Here is a 19775-nt window from a genome sequence, read left to right as displayed (position 1 = left end):
GTCCCTTGGCCTCTCTGAGCCCTGTATGAAGGATGGGTCAAGTGTGGGCTGGGGCGTGGGAGGCCCCATGGCTTGTAGCTAGATTTCTGCATCATGGAGCCTCTGGATCCATTCATTCATTCATTCTCCACGGGTTTCTTAAGTACTGCCGTGCCAGGCTTTGGGGGCACAGCTGTTTTTGTTTTGGTTTTGTTTTACTTTGTTTTGAGACAGAGTCTCACTCTGTCGCCCAGGCTGGAGTGGAATGGCACGACCTTGACTCACTGCAACCTCCACCTCCTGGATTCAAGCCATTCCCCAGCCCCAGCCTCCCAAGTAGCTGGGATTATAGGCGTGTGCCACCACACCCGGGTAATTTTTGTATTGTTAGTAGAGACAGGTTTTCAACATGTTGGCCAGGCTGGTCTCGAACACCTGACCTCAGGTGATTCTGCGGCCTCTGCCTCCCAATGTGCTGGGATTGTAGGTGTGATCCACCGCACCCGGCAAGGGGCACAGCTGTTAACAGGACAGCCCAAGTTCCCCCCTCCCCCGCTTGGATCCCCCAGTCTACTAGGAGATGTCAACTGTGCAAGTGGTCAGCTCTGGGCATTATGCCCACAGGGTCCTGGTGGCATCTGGAGGGTACCAGGGTAGCACACCATGCCTGTTCTCTTTCCCTGGTGTGACCTATTTGAAGGATGAGGAGCCAACAGGTGGCAGTTTGGGGCACCTGATTGCCTGAACCATGGGCCTTGCTCTAGTACCCGATTGTGATGTGATAAAAGGCTTACGACCAGGGCAGGGAGCCGCTGCTGGGCAGCCTTAGACAACCATCAAGCAGCCAGGACAGAGAGGGGCAGAGCAAGTCAGTGTTGGCGCCCCTGCCTCAGACCCCTATCATCTTGGGGAACGGTAGCCCAGAGGTTCAGGAAGATGTTAACTTAAATGTTCAGGGTGCCCCAGTCTGTTCAGCATGGCTGAAATCCACACTCCGTATGCTTCCTTGAAGAAACTGTTATCTTTACTCAATGGCTTCGTGGCTGTAAGTATGTCACAATCCAGGCCCCTGGTTTGTTGCAGCCCTTCCTCCACGGTCAGCTCCCTGAAAGACAGAAATAAGTTGATCCAAATTGGCATCGAGATCTGTGGTTCCCTAGAGAAGCAGGAGGGATGTAGAGCAGACGGAGGAGGACGAGCAGGGAGCTTTGGGACCTGCCATCAACCCAGAGCTGGTGAAATCCAGCACAGATGAGTGTGATCTGGGGGAGCCCAGGTGGGTGATGGAAGAGCTTGGCTCTAAGTCAAATCCTGCAGCTGACCAAGTTGTTTGGGAAGGCCAGGAGAAAAGGTTATTTTCTGAATCTTTTAAATTTGTCAAGACATTTTTTTCCTTACCACACAAGTAACCTGAAATGTACATTGCTAAGGAATTGCCAGGCCGGGCATGGTGGCTTACACCTGTAATCCCAACACTTCGGGAGGCCAAGGCTGGCGGATCACGAGGTCAGGAGTTCGAGACCAGCCTTGGCCAATATGGGGAAACCCTGTCTCTACTAAAAATACCAAAAAAAATTAGATGGGCGTGGTGGCACACACCTGTAATCCCAGCTACTCAGGAGGCTGAGGCATGAGAATCACTTGAACCTGGGTGGCAGAGGTTGGCAGTGAGCCAAGATTGCGCCATTGCACTCCAGCTTGGGCAACACAGCGAGACTCCGTCTTGATAAAAAAAAAAAAAAAAAAAAAAAAAGAAGTAATTGTCTTCATTGTAGCATAGTCTAAGGAAAACCTGCCAGGAAAGAGAAGGAAATGAAATAGCACTCCTCCTCTTCACTTGTATTGTAACATTTTAAAGAGAATTAAGGCCGGGTGTGGTGACTCAAGCCTGTAATCCCAACACTTTGGGAGGCCAAGATGGGCAGATCCCTTGAGCCAGGAGCTCAAGATGACTATAGTGAGATCCCCATCTCTATTTAAAATAAATAAATAAAGTGTTACTGGAACATGGCCATGCTCACTTATATGCAGATTGTGAACAGCTGCTTTTGGGCTACACCAACAGAACCGCATAGTTTCAACAGACACCCTAAGGCCTGCAGAGTCCACAACATCTGGGTTTTCAGAAAAAAAAAAAAAAAAAAATTACTAATCCCTGTCCTATGACATTTTTTATTTTATTTTGAGTCGGAGTCTTGCTCTGTCACGCAGGCTGGAGTGCAGTGGCATGATCTCAGCTCACTGCAACCTCTCCCTCCCGGGTTTAAGCGATTCTTCTGCCTCAGTCTCCTGAGTAGCTGGGACTACAGGCGCCCGCCACCATGCCTGGCTAATTTTGTATTGTTAGTAGAGACAGGGTTTCGCCATGTTGGCCAGGCTGGTCTTGAACTCCTGACCTCAGGTGATCTGCCTGCTTCGGCCTCCCAAAGTGCTGGGATTATAGGCGTGAGCCACTGGCCTATTTTATTTTTTGAGACAGGGTCTTGATCTGTCATTTAGGTTAGAGTACAGTGGCACAGTCATAAGTCACTGGAGCCTCGACCTCATGGGCTAAAGTGATCCTCCCACTGCAGACACCTGAGTAGCTGAGACTACAGGCACGCACTACCATGCCCAGCTTTTTTTTTTTTTTTTTTTTTTTGTGCGATGGGGAGAGGGTACAGATGAGGTCCTACCAACCTGGTCTTGAACTTCTGGGCTCCCAAAGTGCTGGGATTACAGGCATGAGCCACTGCACTCACCCAGTTCTATTTGTACACAACTAACAGATTACTTTTCTTCCTTTCTGATTTCTGTTCTAAAGATGTCTGGCATCCTCCTCGTCGGCCTGGGCATTGGTGGTAAATGTGGAGGGGCCTCCCTGACGAGTGTCCTCGGGCTGTCCTCCGCATATCTCCTTCACGTTGGCAACCTGTGCCTGGTGATGGGATGTGTCACGGTACTGCTTAGCTGTGCCGGGTGGTATGGAGTGGCTAAAGAGAGCAGAGGCATGCTCTTATTTGTAAGTTGGATCTGCACACAGACCCCAAAACTGCCTCCCCACACATACAAATCTTTTTTTTTTTTTTTTTTTTTGAGACAGAGTCTCGCTTTGTCACCCAGGCTGGATGCAGTGGCACGATCTCAGCTCACTGCAACCTCTGCCTCCCAGGTTCAAGTGATTCTTCTGCCTCAGTCTCCCAAGTAGCTGGGATTACAGGCGCCCACCACCATGCCCTGCTAAGTTTTGTATTTTTAGTAGAGACAGGGTTTCGCCATGTTGGCCAGGCTGGTCTTGAACTCCTGACCTCGTGATCTGCCCGCCTCGGCCTCCCTAAGTGCTGGGATTACAAGTGTGAGCCACTGCGCCTGGTCTTGAATTGTTTCAAACTAGAGAGGCCAGGGTGGCCTGGGGTGGAGGATCGGGGGAACAGAGACAGCCCCTCCCCTGCAGGGTACAAGGTCAGGAGGAGGCTGAGCAGGCTCCCAGACCCTCTCTCCCACTGTGTGTCTTTTAGTGCATCCTGTCAATGGTTATTGTCCTCATCGTGGAAGTCACAGCTGCCACAGTGGTCCTTCTTTTCTTTCCAATTGTAAGTACAGCCCTGCTCCTCCCACGTAGCATTAGAAAGATAAAGAACCAAAGCCGGGCGTGGTGGCTCATGCCTGTAATCCCAGCACTTTGGGAGGCTGAGTCGGGTGGATCACCTGAGGTCATGAGTTCGAGACCATCCTGGCCAACATGGGGAAACCCTGTCTCTACTAAAAATACAAAAAATTAGCCGGGCGTGGTGGTGGGCGCCTGTAGTCCCAGCTACTCGGGAGGCTGAGGCAGGAGAATGGCGTGAACCCGGGAGGCGGAGCTTGTAGTGAGCTGAGATTGTGCCACTGCTCCAGCCCGAGCAAAAGAGCAAGACCCCGTCTCAAAAAAAAAAAAAGATACAGAACCAATAGAAGTCCGCCTCTCCCTGCCAGGCACCCACGATCAATTGTGGGGACCCATTGATGAAGAGGCCCATCACACATGCCACTTTCAATGGAGTGAGAAGCTGAAATCCTTAGCCTGCCTTTCCAAGGCCTCACAAAGCCTGTCGAGTTCATTTAGTTCATCTCTCTTGGGTTTGGTGGCAGGAGAAGGGGAGATGATCAGAAGTGTTTGCATATTGACTGGGGTTTGAAATGTATTCAAAATAGAGAGACAATTTAGCAAAATCCATCCAAATGACAAAAGCTTCAGCAGTTTGACCTGGCCGTCCCATCTCTGGGAATTATTCAAGGGCTCACTTGCTGGTGTGCAGAACCACATTCATGCCAGGGCATGTGAAAGATTGCAAGGAGGGCCAGGCGCGGTGGCTCACGCTTGTAATCCCAGCACTCTGGGAGACCGAGGCAAGTGGATCACAAGGTCAGGAGATCGAGACCAGCCTGGCCAACACGGTGAAACCCCGTCTGTACTAAAAATGCAAAAAAACTAGCCAGGCGTGGTGGTGCATGCCTGTAATCCCAGCTACTCAGGAGGCTGAGGCAGGAGAATCGCTTGAACCCAGGAGCCAGAGGTTGCAGTGAGGTGAGATTGTGCCATTGCCCTCCAGCCTGGACAACAAGAGTGAAACTCTGTCTCAAAAAAAAAAAAAAAAAAAAAAAAAAAAAAAAAAAAAAAAAGATTGCAAAGAACCTAGTGAGTATGAATAAGGGTTTAGGTGAGTTAAAATACATCCATACAGTGGAATACTGTACATCAGGTACAGGGAAGGAGGCGGCTCTCTGGGCACCAGATGGAATGCTCTCCAGGGTACATTGCTGTCTTCATTGGCATCCTCCCCAGAGGCTGACCCTGAAACAAGAATTCAAAGGCATGTGGNGCCAGGCGTGGTGGTGCATGCCTGTAATCCCAGCTACTCAGGAGGCTGAGGCAGGAGAATCGCTTGAACCCAGGAGCCAGAGGTTGCAGTGAGGTGAGATTGTGCCATTGCCCTCCAGCCTGGACAACAAGAGTGAAACTCTGTCTCAAAAAAAAAAAAAAAAAAAAAAAAAAAAAAAAAAAAAAACTTTTAAAAAAAAAAAAAAAAAAAAAAAAAGAAAGAAAGAAAAAAGAAAGATTGCAAAGAACCTAGTGAGTATGAATAAGGGTTTAGGTGAGTTAAAATACATCCATACAGTGGAATACTGTACATCAGGTACAGGGAAGGAGGCGGCTCTCTGGGCACCAGATGGAATGCTCTCCAGGGTACATTGCTGTCTTCATTGGCATCCTCCCCAGAGGCTGACCCTGAAACAAGAATTCAAAGGCATGTGGTTTGTTTGGGAGGTGATCCCAGAAAACACCTGCAGGGGACATAGCAAATGAGGCAGGCAAGGGAAGACAGCCCACAAAAGGGGATGCTGGGCACAGCATAGAACATGCACCTAAGTTATTCCACTCAAGTGGAGAGGGAGTTGGGATGTTGATCCACCAACTCCCACCAGCCATTGATGGAGGTCTGCTCCCAGGGGGCACGTGGGCTCAGAGGCCAGAGAATCCTCACTTGCTGGCACTAGGGAGCCAGGCCAGTGGGCACAGAACTGACAAGGGCCACAGAGTTATGAGCAGCTCACCAAGAGCCCCTGGTACTCCTGTCGAGAACAGCCAGATGCAGAAAAATGAGTGCAGCATAAACCAAGGAGGAAGAATAGTGAAAATATACTTTGCTTTGACACACATAGAAGAACATCTCTTTGGGGACACAGGAAACAGTTAACAGTCATTGGCATGGAGTGGGAGGAAATTTTTGGCTGGGAGGAAGAGGTGGGAGAGAGACTTTTCATGGTCTACCCTTCTGTGCATTGTCAATTTCGAACCACGTGCCTCTATCATCACTTTGCGAAAGGATTTTTTAAACCTTTATTTAAAAAACAGAAAATTAAATGTGCCCCTTTTGTGCAGAGAGAGATTCCGTGGAGATGCTATTCAATTCTTTAATGGAGTTACAGCCACATCGTGGGTGCAGCAGGGTGTGGGCGATTCCAAAGAGGAGATGATTCAAATTCGTGTGTGACGGGTACAGAGAGAGACGCTTGGCTCCAGACCCACGCGTCTCCCTGTTTCCCTCTCTTGGGCGGGGTGGGGGCACAGTAGCCTCCGTGTGTCTTCCTCTAGCACAGACCCATGAGCTGAGGGTAGGAAAAATGAAGGCAGCACGGGGAAGCCCCCACCTCCCACTCTATCCTCAAGAACCTCTGCCAATGAACGGGCCACTCTTGCTAGTTGGGGTACTGACCGCTTCCTGTCCCATCTGTGAGGTTCGAGATGTGGTCTTGGAGCACACCTTCGTGACCCTGAGGAACAATTACAGAGGTTACAACGAGCCAGACGACTATTCTACACAGTGGAACTTGGTCATGGAGAAGGTGAGGCTCACTTAAAAAAAAAAAAAAGCGTGGTAAAAGGTACACAACATGAGCGGGCAAAGTGGCTCACACCTGTACTCCCAGCACTTTGGGAGGCCGAGGTGGGAGGATCACCTGAGGCCAGAAGTTTGAGACCAGCCTGACCAACATGGGGAAACCCCGTCTCTACTAAAAATACAAAAATTACCTCCATGTGGTGGCAGGCATCTGTAGTCCCAGCTACTCAGCAGGCTGAGGCAGGAGAATCGCTTGAACCTGGGAGGCGGAGGTTGCAGTGAGTTGAGATCGCACCACTGCATTCCAGCCTGGGCAACAGAGGGAGTCTCTTTAAAAAAAAAAAAAAGAAAGAAAGAGCCAGTCATAGTGGCGCCTGCTTGTGGTCCCAGCTACTCAGGAGGCTGAGGTGGGAGGATTGCTTGAGTCCAGGAAGTCAAGGCTGCAGCGAGCTATGATGGCGCCACTGCACTCCAGCCTGGGTGACAGAGCGAGACTCTGTTTCAAAAAAGAAAAAAGATTTAAAAAAAGATACACAAATGAAATGTATCGTNGTTTTGCTCGCTATGTTGCCCAGGCTGGTCTTGAACTCCTGACCTGAAGTGATCTTCCCGAATTGGCCTCTCAAAGTGTTGGCATTATAGGCATGAGTCACCGCAACTGGCTGATGCCTTTCTGCATGCTGGTTTTGGCTTCTCAAGCTTGTGATGGTACAGAATGTCTCTCTTTCATTCATTCATACAGTCCTCCCACGAATATTTATTCAGTATCTGTTATGAGTCAGGCACTGTTTAGGGTTTTTGTTAGGGCACAAAAAGATCCTTGTCGGTGCTGGGCACAGTGGCTCACGCCTGTAATCCCAGCACTTTGGGAGGCTGAGGCGGGTGGATCACCTGAGGTCAGCAGTTCGAGACCAGCCTGGCCAACATAGCGAAACCCCATCTCTACTAAAAATACAAAAATTAGTTGGGCATGGTGGTGCATGCCTGTAATCCCAGCTACTCAGGAGGCTGAGGCAGGAGAATTGCTTGAACCCGGGAGGTGGAGGATAGCTGAGATTACAGGCGTGCACCACCATACCTGGCTAAATTTTGTATTTCTAGTAGAGACAGGATTTCACCATGTTGGCCCCATCTCTACTAAAATTCAAAATTAGCCAGGCATGGGGGCATGCGCCTGTAATCCCAGCTTCTCAGGAGGCTGAGGCAGGAGAATCACTGAGGAGTTCAGCTTTTTTTGTTTTTAGAGACAGGGTCTTGCTCTGTTGTCCAGGCTGGAATGTAGTGGTGTGATCATAGCTCACTGCAGCCTTGATCTCCCGGGCTCAAGCGATCCTCCAGCCTCAGCCTCCTGAGTAGCTGGGACTACAGGCATCTGCCACCATGCCTGGCTAATTTTTGTATTTTTTGCCGAGATGGGGTCTCACCCTGTTGCCCAGGCTAGGAGTTCAGCTTTTACCCTGAGTGAGATGGGAGCCAGGGAGGGTTCTGAGCTGTGATAGGATGTTTGTAAGAGGACATTTAGCACAGTCTCTGGAATATTGTGACCACACTGGACAGTAGCCATGGTAACCATGATTTCTGATGTGTTTATTATATTATTATTTTAAAGAGACTCTCCAAGTATTTCTTCTCTCTATAGCTAAAGTGCTGTGGGGTGAATAACTACACAGATTTTTCTGGCTCTTCCTTCGAAATGACAACGGGCCACACCTACCCCAGGGGTTGCTGTAAATCCATCGGAACTGTGACCTGTGATGGACGCAATGTGTCTACAAACGTCATCCACCAGAAGGTAACTGGAGATTTTGTGTGTTGCCTTGACAGACCCCTGAGGGCTGGTGACTTTATTTTTATCTTATTTTGAGACAGAATTTCACTCTTGTTGCCCAGGCTGGAGTGCAATGGTGCAGTCTCGGCTCACTGCAACCTCCACCTCACAGGTTCAAGTGATTCTCCCGCCTCAACCTCCCAAGTAGCTGGGATCAAAGGCATGTGCCACCAACACACCTGGCTAATTTTGTATTTTTAGTAGAAATGGGGTTTTACCATGTTGGCCAGGCTGGTCTCGAACCTCAGGTGATCCACCCACCTCGGCCTCCCAAAGCGCTGGGATTACAGGCATGAGCCACTGCACCCAGCCTTTTTATTTATTTATTTGTTTATTTTGCGATGGGGTCTCACTGTGTCTCCCAGGTTGGAGTGCAGTGGTGCCATCTTGGCTCACTGCAACCTCCGCCTCCTGGGTTCAAGCGAGTCTCCTGCCTCAGTCTCCCAAGTAGCTGGGATTACAGGTATGTGCCACCACGCCTGGCTGATTTTTGTATTTTTAGTAGAGATGGGGTTTCATCATGTTGGCCAGGCTGGTCTCAGCTCAAGTGAACTCCTGAGCTCAAGTGATCCTCCCACCTCGGCCTCCCAAAGTGCTGGGATTACAGGCATGAGCCACCACACCTGGCCTTATTTTTAGTTTTTAGAGATAGGGTCTCACTCTGTTGCCCAGGCAGGAGTGCAGTGGTGTGATCATGGCTCAATACAGCCTCAAACTCCTGGGCTCAAGTGATCCTCCTGCCTCAGTCTCCCAAGTAGCTGGGATCACAGGCACGTGCCACCATGCCTGGCTAATTTTTTAAAATTTTTATTAGAGGCCGGGCGCGGTGGCTCAAGCCTGTAATCCCAGCACTTTGGGAGGCCGAGACGGCGGATCACGAGTCAGGAGATCGAGACCACCTGCGCCTAACACGGTGAAACCCCGTCTCTACTAAAACAATAACAACAATAACTACCGGCGACGGTGCGCGGCGCGCACTGTAGCCCCAGCTAACTCGGGGAGGCTGACGGCAGCGACAGCAATGGCGTGAACCCGGGAGGCGGAGCTGGCAGTAAGCCGAGATCCGCCCCACAGCTATCCACCTGGCGAAGAGCCGAGACTCCGGTCTCAAAAAAAAAACAAAAAAAAAAAAAGCATTTATTAGAACCGGTGCGTCTTAGTAATGTTGCCTAGGCTGAGTCCAAACTCACTGACCTCAAGTGATCCTCCTGCCTCAGCCCTCAACAAGCTGGATTACAGGCATTAACACCACCACACCCAGCCTGCCTAACCTTTATAAAATGGCTTCTTTGGGCGGCTTTGGGGGGACCTCTGCAAAGCGGGTCAGGGAGAAAGAAATCAGCTCCTATTGAGTGTTCAGCTTATTTTGACAACACAGCTCAGGGACTTACGGTTACCTTCTCTTAGAAACTGAGGCTTGGGGAGGGGACATCACTAGGTCAAGATCACAGAGCTTTGGCAGAGTTGGAATTTGAAGCCACATTGGCCTGAGTCCATTGCCAGCACCACACTACCTGCCCTCCAGAGACCTTAAATGGAGCAGTAACCATGAAAAGTGATCATCCTAGCGGGAGAGAGGGCCAGCCACGTGATGGAACACTCACTTTGTCAGTTTTGTCCCATCATGTCCCTTGAGGTGGGGAACTACTCTTGTCTCATTTTGCAGATGAGGAAATTGAGGCACAGAGAGTTTCTTGTGTCCAGGGAGTGGTGAGCTGGGTTTCAAGCCCCACCCCAGTTACCCCTTAACTTCTGCCATGAGTAATGAGCACAGAGATCTTCTGTGAGGGAAGAAATAGAAATCAGAGCTGCGGCAACATAGCAAAGTCCCCACCACAACAACAACAAAAATTTTTTTTGAGACGCAGTCTAGCTCTATCACCCAGGTTGGAGTGCAGTGGCGCAATCTCAGCTCACTGCAGCCTCTGCCTCCTGGGTTCAAGCGATTCTCCTGCCTCAGCCTCCCGAGTGGCTGGGATTACAGGCTTGTGACACCACGGCCGGTTAATTTTCGCATTTTTAGTAGAGACAGGATTTTACCATGTTGGTCAGGCTGGTCTTGAACTCCTGACCTCAGGTGATCCACCCACCTCGGCCTCCCAAAGTGCTAGGATTACAGGCATGATCCACCCTGCCTGGCCAAACACATTTTTTTATATTAGCTGAGTGTGGTGGCACATGCCTAAAGTCCCAGCTATTCTGGTGGTTGAGGCGAGAGGATCACTGAAGTCCAGTTGTTCAAGACCACCCTTGGCAACATAGCAAGATGCCGTTTTTACAAAAAATTTAAAAATCAGCTGGGCATGGTGGTGTGAACCTGTAGTCCCAGCTAACTGGGAGGCTGAGGCAGGAGGATCGATTGAGCCCAGGAGGTCAAGGCAACAGTGAGCTGTGACTGTGCCGCTGCACTCCAACCCGGGCCACAGAGCAAGACCCTTCTCTAAAATAGAAAAAAAAAAAAGAAGAAGAATAAATACGAATCATTCATTCCTTCATTTGCACTGAATGGCTCCTGCAAGGAAATAGGCCCTGTGGAAAATCAGCCAGGTTGAGTCCCAGGCAGGGGCCTCAGAGACAGACACGGGCCAGACACTGGCCCACTGGGGCCTGCACAAACTGCCTGTCACCTCCTAACCTTTCCCCCTTGCTCACTCTGTTCCGGCCGTGCTGGCCTCCTTGCTACTGCTCAGAAACACCAGGCACATGCCTGCCTCACGACCTTTGCACAGGCTGTACCCTCTGCCTAGAATGCTCTTCTTTCACGTCTTCCTAACTCTCAAGTCTTTACTCAATTGGCACTTTCTCCGTGAGGCTGTTCTGACTTCCCATCTATAAAAGGATCCCTCATCCCAACGATCATGCTGTGTCTTCATATCCCGTTTCTGTGTCTTTCTAGCATTTATCACCACTTTACAGTATTATCACTACGCTTGCCATTAGCTGTTCTCCCCATTCAAAGGGCAGCCCCCTGAGGGCAGGAATTTTGTCTGTTTTATACATTGCTCGGTTGCCACTGTCCAATTCAGTGCCAGGCACTCAAATATCTATTATGTGGCTAAGTGTGATGGCTCATGCCTGTAATCCCAGCACTTTAGGAGGCCAAGGCAGGAGGATCACTTGAGGCCTTGAGGCCAGGAGTTCAAGACCAGCCTGAACAACATAGCAAGACCCCCATCTTCATAAAAAATTTACAAATCAACTGGGTGTGGCATTGTGCGCCTGTAATTTCTGCTGCTTGGGAGGCTGACGCAGGAGGACCACTTGAGCCCAGGAGTTCGAGGCTGCAGTGAGCTATGGTCATGCCACTGCATCTGCATCTAATCTGAGTGACAGGACAAGACCTGATTTAAGAAAGAAAAAAAAAAACCTATTATGTGAAAGGGGGCACTGCACAGTGACAACAGCAAGTGCAATGTGGCCCAAGCCTCCAGAGGTGAGATGTGCCAGGGGCCTAGAAGAGGGAGCAACTCTAGAAGTGCAGGAAGGAGGCCGGGTGCGGTGGCTCACGCCTGTAATCCCAGCACTTTGGGAGAATGAGCTGTGTGGATCACCTGAGGTCAGGAGTTCACCAACATGGTGAAACCCCATCTCTACTACAAATACAAAAATTAGCCAGGCGTGGTGGTGGGAGCCTGTAACTCCAGCTACTTGGGAGGCTGAGGCAGGAGAATTGCTTGAACCCGGGAGGTGGAGGTTGCTGTGAGCCAAGATCGTGCCATTGCGCTCCAACCTGGGCAACAAGAGTGAAACTCCGTCTCAAAAATAAAATAGTGCAGGAAGGAGAGAGGATGCCCTGCCTGTGCACTTTGCCTGGTCTCCTCATATCTCTGAGCCTCAGTTTCCTCATCAGTAAAGTGGAGGAAAGAAGAGTACCCAAATCATGGGGTTATAGTGAGAAATGAGTAAGAAAATATGTGGACCAAGAAGCCACTGAATACATGTCAGCTGTTCTGTTCATATGTAAAGAGCACTTAAAAATAACTAACAGTTATTGAATGCTGGCTACATGTCAGGCCACTGCAATGTACTTCATGTAGATTCCTTCTTTCATATTTATATATTCATTTAGAGACAGGTTCTTGCTCTGTCATCCAGGCTGAGTACAGTGGTGCAAACATGGCTCACTGCAGCCTTGACCTCCCAGGCTCAAACGACCCTCCCGTCTCAGCCCCCAATAATCTGGGACTACAGGCACACACCACCACAACGGCTAATTTTTGTATTTTTTGTAGAGACGGGGTTTCACTATGTTGTCCAGGCCAATCTCGAACTCCTGGGCTCAGGGAAGCTGTTAGCCTCGGCCTCTCAGAGTGCTGGGATTACAGGCGTGAGCCATCGTGCCTGGCCTTATTTATTATTTATTTAGAGATGGAGTCTTGCTCTGTCGACAGGCTGGAGTGCAGTGGCACAATCTTGACTCATGGCAACCTCCGATTCCCTGGTTCAAGTGATTCTCCTGCCTCAGCCTCCCGAGTAGCTGGGATTACAGGCGCCGCCACCTTGCCTGGCTATATATATATATANTGGTCTTGATCTCCTGACCTCATTATCCGCCTGCCTCCGCCTCCCAAAGTGCTAGGATCATAGGCATGAGCTACCGCGCCCAGCCTATTTATTTTTGAGACAGGATGTTGCTCTGTCCCCTGGGCTGGCGTGCAGTGGCATGATCATGGCTCACTGAAGCCTCAACCGGCTGGGCTCAAGCGATCCTCCTGCCCCAATCTCTCAAGTAGCTGGGACTACAGCCGCACGCCAGGCTGATATTTAAATTTTTTATAGAGAGGAAGTCCCACTATGTTACTCAGACTGGTCTTGCACTCCTGGGCTCAAGTGATCCTCCCGTCTTGGCTTCCCAAAATGCTGGGATTATAGACATGAGCTACCATGGCTGGCCTTTGATTCTTTTACTCCTCACAAAGTTCATGTAAGGCAGATCCAGTGGGTACCATTTATAGATGGGAAAATGGAGGTACAGAGAGGTATAGTGACTTCTCCAAGGTCATACAGCTAGTAATAATCAAGGATGTCCAACCACACTTAATCGCCACACTGGAACATTAGCACAGAGAAGTAGAAGGGAATCATCGTTACGTTCTGTTGGGGGAATGAGGAGGACAGGGAAGATGCTAGGGTGGCAGGGGGTGGGTGGCAGTCAAATGAGATGGAGGGAAGGCCCTCATGGCTCTCTCCCCTTCACCTCAAAGAATCTGGGAGGCATCTGGGTGGCCCAGGGAGTTGGGGTTGATGGGGATTTGCAATCCATGAGCCCCTAACCAGTTCCTGCTTGTTTTGGCATTTGTTTCCTCAGGGCTGTTTCCATAAACTCCTCAAAATCACCAAGACTCAGAGCTTCACCCTGAGTGGGGGCTCTCTGGGAGCTGCAGCGATACAGGTAAGACCCGGCCTCCCTAGGGGATACTGAGCTGTTTTATTAAGGACCTACTGTATGCCAAACACTGTTCTGGTCACTGGGACACAGCAGTGAGCAAAATACAAAACTTAAAAAAGAAAAGAAAAGAAATAAACTCAACAAAGAAGAGCAAACTAAACCCAAATCAAGCAGAAGGAAGATACTAGAGTGAAAATAAATGAAATGGAGAAAATCAATAAAACCAAAATTTGATTCTTTTTTTTTTGAGGCGGAGTCTCGCTCTGCCGCGCCAGGCTGGAGTGCAGTGGCGGGAATCTCCAGCTTCACTGCAAGCTCCCGCCCTCCCCCGGGTTTATGCCATCTCCTGCCCCTCAGCCTCCCCGTGTAGCTGGGACTAAACCAAAGGTGGCCCCCGCCCACTGCCCGGCTAGGTTTTTTTTTTTTTTTTTTTTTTTTCCTTTTTTCTTTTTGGAGACAGAGTCTCGCTCTGCCCCCCCAGGCTGGAGTGCAGTGGCCGGATCCTTCCAGCTCACCTGCACTTCCGCTCCCCGGGTTGACGCCATTCTCGTGCCTCAGCCTCTCCGAGTAGCGGGACACAGGCCCGCCCTCGTCGCCGGCTAGTTTTTCGTATTTTTTAGTAGAGGACGGGGTTTCCACCATGTTAGGCCAGGATGGTCTCGATCTTCTTGACCTGTGAATCCCGCCCCGTCTCGGCCTCCCAAGTGCTGGGATTACAGGCCTTGAGCACCGCCCCCAGGCCTGGTTTTTTGTATTTTTAGTAGAACGGGGTTCCGCCGTGTTAGCACCAGGATGTCTCTTTGATCTCCTGACCTCGTTGATCCACCCGCTCGGCCTCTCCAAAAGTGGCTGGGATTACAGGCTTGAGCCACTGTGCCCGGTCCAAAATTTGATTCTTTGAAAAGATAAAACAGGTAGGGCATAATGACTCAGCCTGTAATTCTAGCACTTTGGGAGGCTGAGGCAGGAGGACTGCTTGAACCCAGGAGTTCGAAATCAGCCTGGACAACATAGTGAGACCACCCATTTCTACAAAAACAAAAATAAAAAAATTATCCAGGTGTGGTGGCACATTCTTGTAGTCCCAGCTACTTGGGGGGCTGAGGCAGGGGGATCACTTGAGCCTGGGATATCAAGGCTAGTGAGGCATGATTGTGTCACTGCACTCCATCCTGAGTGACAGAGTGAGATCATGTCACAAAAAAAAAAAGATAAAATTGATAGAACTTGAGTAGACTGACGGGGGAAAAAAAGGGAAAGATTACTCAAATTACTAAATTAGGAATGAAAGAGAGACATCACTACTGACCTTACAGAAATAAAGCAACTATAAGGGAAAAGTGTGAACCTGTATGCCAATAAATGAACCTAGATGAAACAAATTCCTAAACACAAACTACCAAAACTGACTCAAGAAGAAATAGAGTATCTAAATAGATCTACAACAAGTAATGAGTATCTAAATAGATCTACAACAAGTAATGTGACCAACACGGTGAAACACTGTCTCTACTAAAAATATAAAAATTAGCTGGGCGTGGTGATGCACACCTGTAATCCCAGTTACTCGGGAAGCTGAGGCAGGAGAATCACTTGAATCTGGGAGGTGGCGTTTACAGTGAGCCAAGATTGCACCACTGCACTTCAGCCTTGGTGACAGAGCAATACTCCGTCTCAAAAAAAAAAAAAAAGAAAAAATTATTATATCTTAATAAAAAGACAAGTAACCCAACTAAAATGGACAAAGGATTTGAATAGAAATTTTTATCCAAAGAAGGCATACAGATGGCCAGTAATCATAAAAAAATGCTCTACCACCATCAGTCATTAGGGAAATGCAAATAAAAACACTTTATTCCCACTAGGAAGGCTGAAATAAGAAAGACAATAATAAGTGTTGACAAGGATGTGGAGATATTTGAACACTTACACATTGTTGGTGAGATTGTAAAATGGTGAAGCCGGCCGGGCGCGGTGGCTCAAGCCTGTAATCCCAGCACTTTGGGAGGCCGAGACGGGTGGATCGCGAGGTCAGGAGATCGAGACCAACCTAGCTAACACGGCGAAACCCCGTCTCTACTAAAAAATACAAAAAAATTAGTCGGGCGAGGTGACGGGCGCCTGTAGTCCCAGCTACTCGGGAGGCTGAGACAGGAGAATGGCGTGAACCCGGGAGGCGGAGCTTGCAGTGAGCTGAGATCATGCCCCTGCACTCCAGCCTGGGCAACAGAGGGAGACTCCTTCTCAAAAAAAAAAAAAAAAAAAATGGGGAAGCCCCTTCCAAAAATGTAAAAAAAAAAATGGTGAAGCCACTTCCTAAAATGTTAAACATAGAATTATTATTTGTACCAGTAATTTCTCTCTTATGTTTATAATCCAAGATAATTGAAGACATGTATCCATACAAAAACTTTTATGTGAATGCTCATAGCAGGATTATTCATAATAATCAAAAGTAGATAAAAGTTATGTGGCAGTGGAGTCTGGGGAATATGGTCTGTAGGGTTCCAGGGAGGGCCAAAGTGGAGAGGATGGGCCAGGCACGGTAGTTCACGCCTGTAATCCCAGCACTTCGGGAGGCCGAGGTGACTGGATCACCTGAGGTCAGGAGCTCGAGACCAGCCTGACCAACATGGTGAAACCCCGTCTCCACTGAAAATACAGAAATTAGCCGAGCGTGGTGCTGGGTACCTGTAATGCCAGCTACTTGGGAGGCTGAGGCAGGAGAATTGCTTGAACCTGGGAGGTGGAGGTTGCAATGAGCCAAGATAGTGCCACTGCACTCCAACCTGGGCAACAGAGTGAGACTCCTTCTTAAATAAATAAATAAATAAATAAATAAATAAATGGAGATGAATGCACTGTAACCACAGTGGCTCCAACTTAGCCTAGGCGGTTCTTCAGCCATCTGTAAAACCCTGCCCCTCACCTTTCTGGAACAGGATGCTCCCCTTGCCCCCGTAACTCCAGTATGATTCTGGTTTGGAGATCTCTAGCATTGGATCCATGTTTCTCTCTTCACCCATTTCAGTTGCCAGGAATTCTCGCCACTTTGCTGCTGTTTATCAAGTTGGGCTAACACCTAGGCCTAGAGAAGATGAGACACCTGGGCCCACCTGGCTGCTGGAGAGTCAGTCTCAGTTTTATTTGTCTGTGGCACTCACTGCTTCTGGAGGGGAGACTGTTAATAAAAGATTTGGGAAACACCTGTCCAGCCTGACTCCTTTCTCCTTACTTTCATTTTTGGCAATGATTTTACCTCAAAATACCTGAATGAGAGGCTATGTCTTTTCTCAAACAACTTTCCTGTTTTGTAAATTATTATTGGGGTGTGTATGTGTGTGTGTTTTCTCGAGAGAGTCTTGCTGTGTTGCCAGGCTGGAGTTCAATGGCACGATCTTGGCTCACCGTAACCTCCTCTGGGGTTCAAGCAATTCTCCTGCCTCAGTCTCCCAAGTAGCTGGGATTACAGGTACTTGCTACCATGCCCAGCTAATTTTTTGTAGGTTTAGTAGAGATGGGGTTTCACCATGTTGGCCAGGCTGGTCTTGAACTCCTGAGCCCAGGTGATCCACCTGCCTCAGCCTCACAAAGTGCTGGGATTACAGGCATGAGCCACTGCACCCAGCCAGTTTTGTAAATTATTCTGTGAAACATCTAGAACTTTCACAAAAGCCAAGAACATTCATCCAATGAAACATACACATATCACCCAGGTTCAACAATGCAAAAATTTACATATTTGCTTTGTAAATCCCCTTTTTACCCTTGATAAAGTATTTTTCCATTTTTTAAAAATTGTATATATTTATAGGGTACAATGTGACATTTTGATATCTGCACACAATGTGGAATGATTAAATCAAGCTAATTAACATATCTATCAGCTCACTTATTTTTTTGTGGTGGTACATCTGTAACCCCAGCACTTTGGGAGGCCAAGGTAGGAGGATCACTTGAGCCCAGGAGTTTGCCCAGGAGTTTGAGACCAGCCTGGGCAACATAGCAAGACCCCCCCGCCCTTTTTTTTTTTGTGTGTGTGTGTTAACATGGAGACTTGTTCTGTCGCTCAGGCTGGAGTGCAGTGGTGTGATCTCAGCCTATTGCAACCTCCCCACATTCTGGGTTCAAGCAATTCTCCTGCTTCAGGCTCCCGTGTAGTTGGGATTACAGGCATCTGCCACCACACCCGGCTGATTTTTTGTATTTTCAGTAGAGATGAGGTTTCATCAGGCTGGTCTCAAACTCCTGACCTCAAGTGATCCGCCCGCCTCGGCCTCCCAAAGCGCTGGGAATACAGGCATGAGCCACTGTGCCTGGCCTGACTCCATCTCTACAAGATAACAACAACAAGAAAACCCTCCAAAAAACAAACCCCAGACAATGTCATTTCTTCCCTTCGTATTTCAGTACACGTCTCTAATAATATGTTCATTTGCATTCACAACCATAACACCATCATCACATCTAGGATCATTAACATTGCTTGTTTGGCCTCCCTTAATACCTAGGCCATCGTTGAGTTTACCTAATAGGCTCAAAAACTTTTTTTTTAACGGGACAGGGCCTCACTGTGTCACCCATGCTGGAGTGCAGTGATATGATTGTTGCTCAGGGTAACCTCTAACTTCTGGGCTCAAGGGAGTCTCCCACGTCAGCTTTCCGAGTACACGGGACTACAGGCATGCGCCGCCATGCCCAGCTAATTTTTCTTTTTTCCTTTGAGACGGAGTCTTGCTTTGTTGCCCAGGCTGGAGTGCAGTGGCGTGATCTCGGCTCACTGCAAGCTCCGCCTTCTGGGTTCATGCCATTCTCCTGCCTCAGCTTCCCGAGTAGCTGGGACTACAGCACCTGCCACCACGCCTGGCTAATTTTTTTGTCTTTTTTAGTAGAGATAGGGTTTCACCGTGTTAGCCAGGATGGTCTCAATCTCCTGACCTTGTGATCCGCCTACCTCAGCCTCCCAAAGTGCTGGGATTACAGGCGTGAGCCACCGCACTGGGCCTCTTTTTTCCTTTTTTTTTGGAGATGGAGTTTCGCTCTTGTCCAGGCTTCAGTGCAAGGGCACGATCTTGGCTCACCTCAACCTCTGCCTCCCAGGTTCCAGTGACTCTCCTGCCTCAGCCTCTTGCCTAGCTGGGATTATAGGCATGCACCACCATGCCCAGCTAATTTTTGTATTTTTAGTAAAGACAGGGTTTCACCATGTTGGCCAGGATGGTCTTGAACTCCTGACCTCAGGTGATCCGCCTGCCTCGGCCTCCCATGGTGCTGGGATTATAGGCATGAGCTACTGTGCCCGGCCTATAAACAGCCATCTTATTCTTAGTGTCATTAACTCCAAACACAATGAAGACAGCTGCATACTGCTCATCTATCAACTCAAAATCCTTATATTCCACGAAAGAGCATTGTTCATTGGATCAAAAGAGATAGCTCTTAATGAGTTCTGTTTCCAGAAGTGTACGCTTATTAATGTCCACATGCTCATTGCACGTAGAAAGTTGAATCTGCCCTTGTTTATTCACCATGGGAAAAGAATTTTTTCCTGGACAGTATTTTTCCAAATATAGTTCAAAAGTTATGGCAAGAGATGGCTATAAGTGGAGCCTGTGCTGCTTGGGGGGTGATGGTCCTTGCAATAGCTTTTCCTGGAGTATACCTCCCCCTTTCCTGCAGAAACTTGCTCCCCAGCTTTTTATTTTTCCCAGCTTTTTATTTCACTCTGTCACCCAGGCTGGAGTATAATGGCACGATCTCGGCTCACTGCAGCCTCCGCCTCCCGGGTTCAAGCAATTCTCCTGCCTCAGCCTCCCAAGTAGCTGGGATTACAGGTGCCCGCCACCACGCCCAGCTAATTTTTGCACTGTTAGTGGAGATGGGGTTTCACCACGTTGGCCGGGCTGGTCTCCAACTCCTGCCTTCAGGTGTTTTTTTTTTTTTTGAGACGGAGTCTCGCACTGTCGCCCAGGCTGGAGTGCAGTGGCCGGATCTCAGCTCACTGCAAGCTCTGCCTCCCGGGTTCCCGCCATTCTCCTGCCTCAGCCTCCCGAGTAGCTGGGACTACAGGCGCCCGTCACCTTGCCCGGCTAGTTTTTTGTATTTTTTTAGTAGAGACGGGGTTTCACCGTGTTAACCAGGATGGTCTCGATCTCCTGACCTCGTGATCTGCCCGTCTCGGCCTCCCAAAGTGCTGGGATTACAGGCTTGAGCCACC

At 49.0% G+C, this 19775-nt stretch overlaps 1 protein-coding gene across 4 annotated transcripts; it reads left to right on the top strand.

Moving 5' to 3' along the window:
* The first annotated feature begins 733 nt into the window (after positions 1-733).
* Positions 734-16768, top strand: TSPAN16 (tetraspanin 16). Of its 4 annotated transcripts, none has more exons than XM_017869468.1 (7): positions 768-1024; positions 2783-2980; positions 3477-3551; positions 6238-6345; positions 7981-8133; positions 13478-13561; positions 16590-16768. In XM_017869468.1, exons 1-7 carry the CDS (start codon positions 956-958, stop codon positions 16635-16637), a joined length of 735 nt encoding a protein of 244 aa, XP_017724957.1. In that variant the 5' UTR covers positions 768-955; the 3' UTR covers positions 16638-16768. The 4 variants fall into 4 exon arrangements, with proteins under 4 accessions (XP_017724960.1, XP_017724959.1, XP_017724957.1 ...); XM_017869469.1 differs by lacking the exon at positions 768-1024 and adding an exon at positions 1077-1255; XM_017869471.1 differs by lacking the exon at positions 2783-2980 and having other exon boundaries at positions 734-1024.
* The last annotated feature ends 3007 nt before the right edge of the window (positions 16769-19775 follow it).

Source organism: Rhinopithecus bieti, unplaced genomic scaffold (genome assembly GCF_001698545.2).
Source record: "Rhinopithecus bieti isolate Rb0 unplaced genomic scaffold, ASM169854v2 scaffold_5025, whole genome shotgun sequence".
Lineage (NCBI taxonomy): Eukaryota > Metazoa > Chordata > Mammalia > Primates > Cercopithecidae > Rhinopithecus > Rhinopithecus bieti.
Note: the sequence above shows the minus strand (reverse complement) of the source record. Positions and strands in the feature narration are given on the sequence as shown.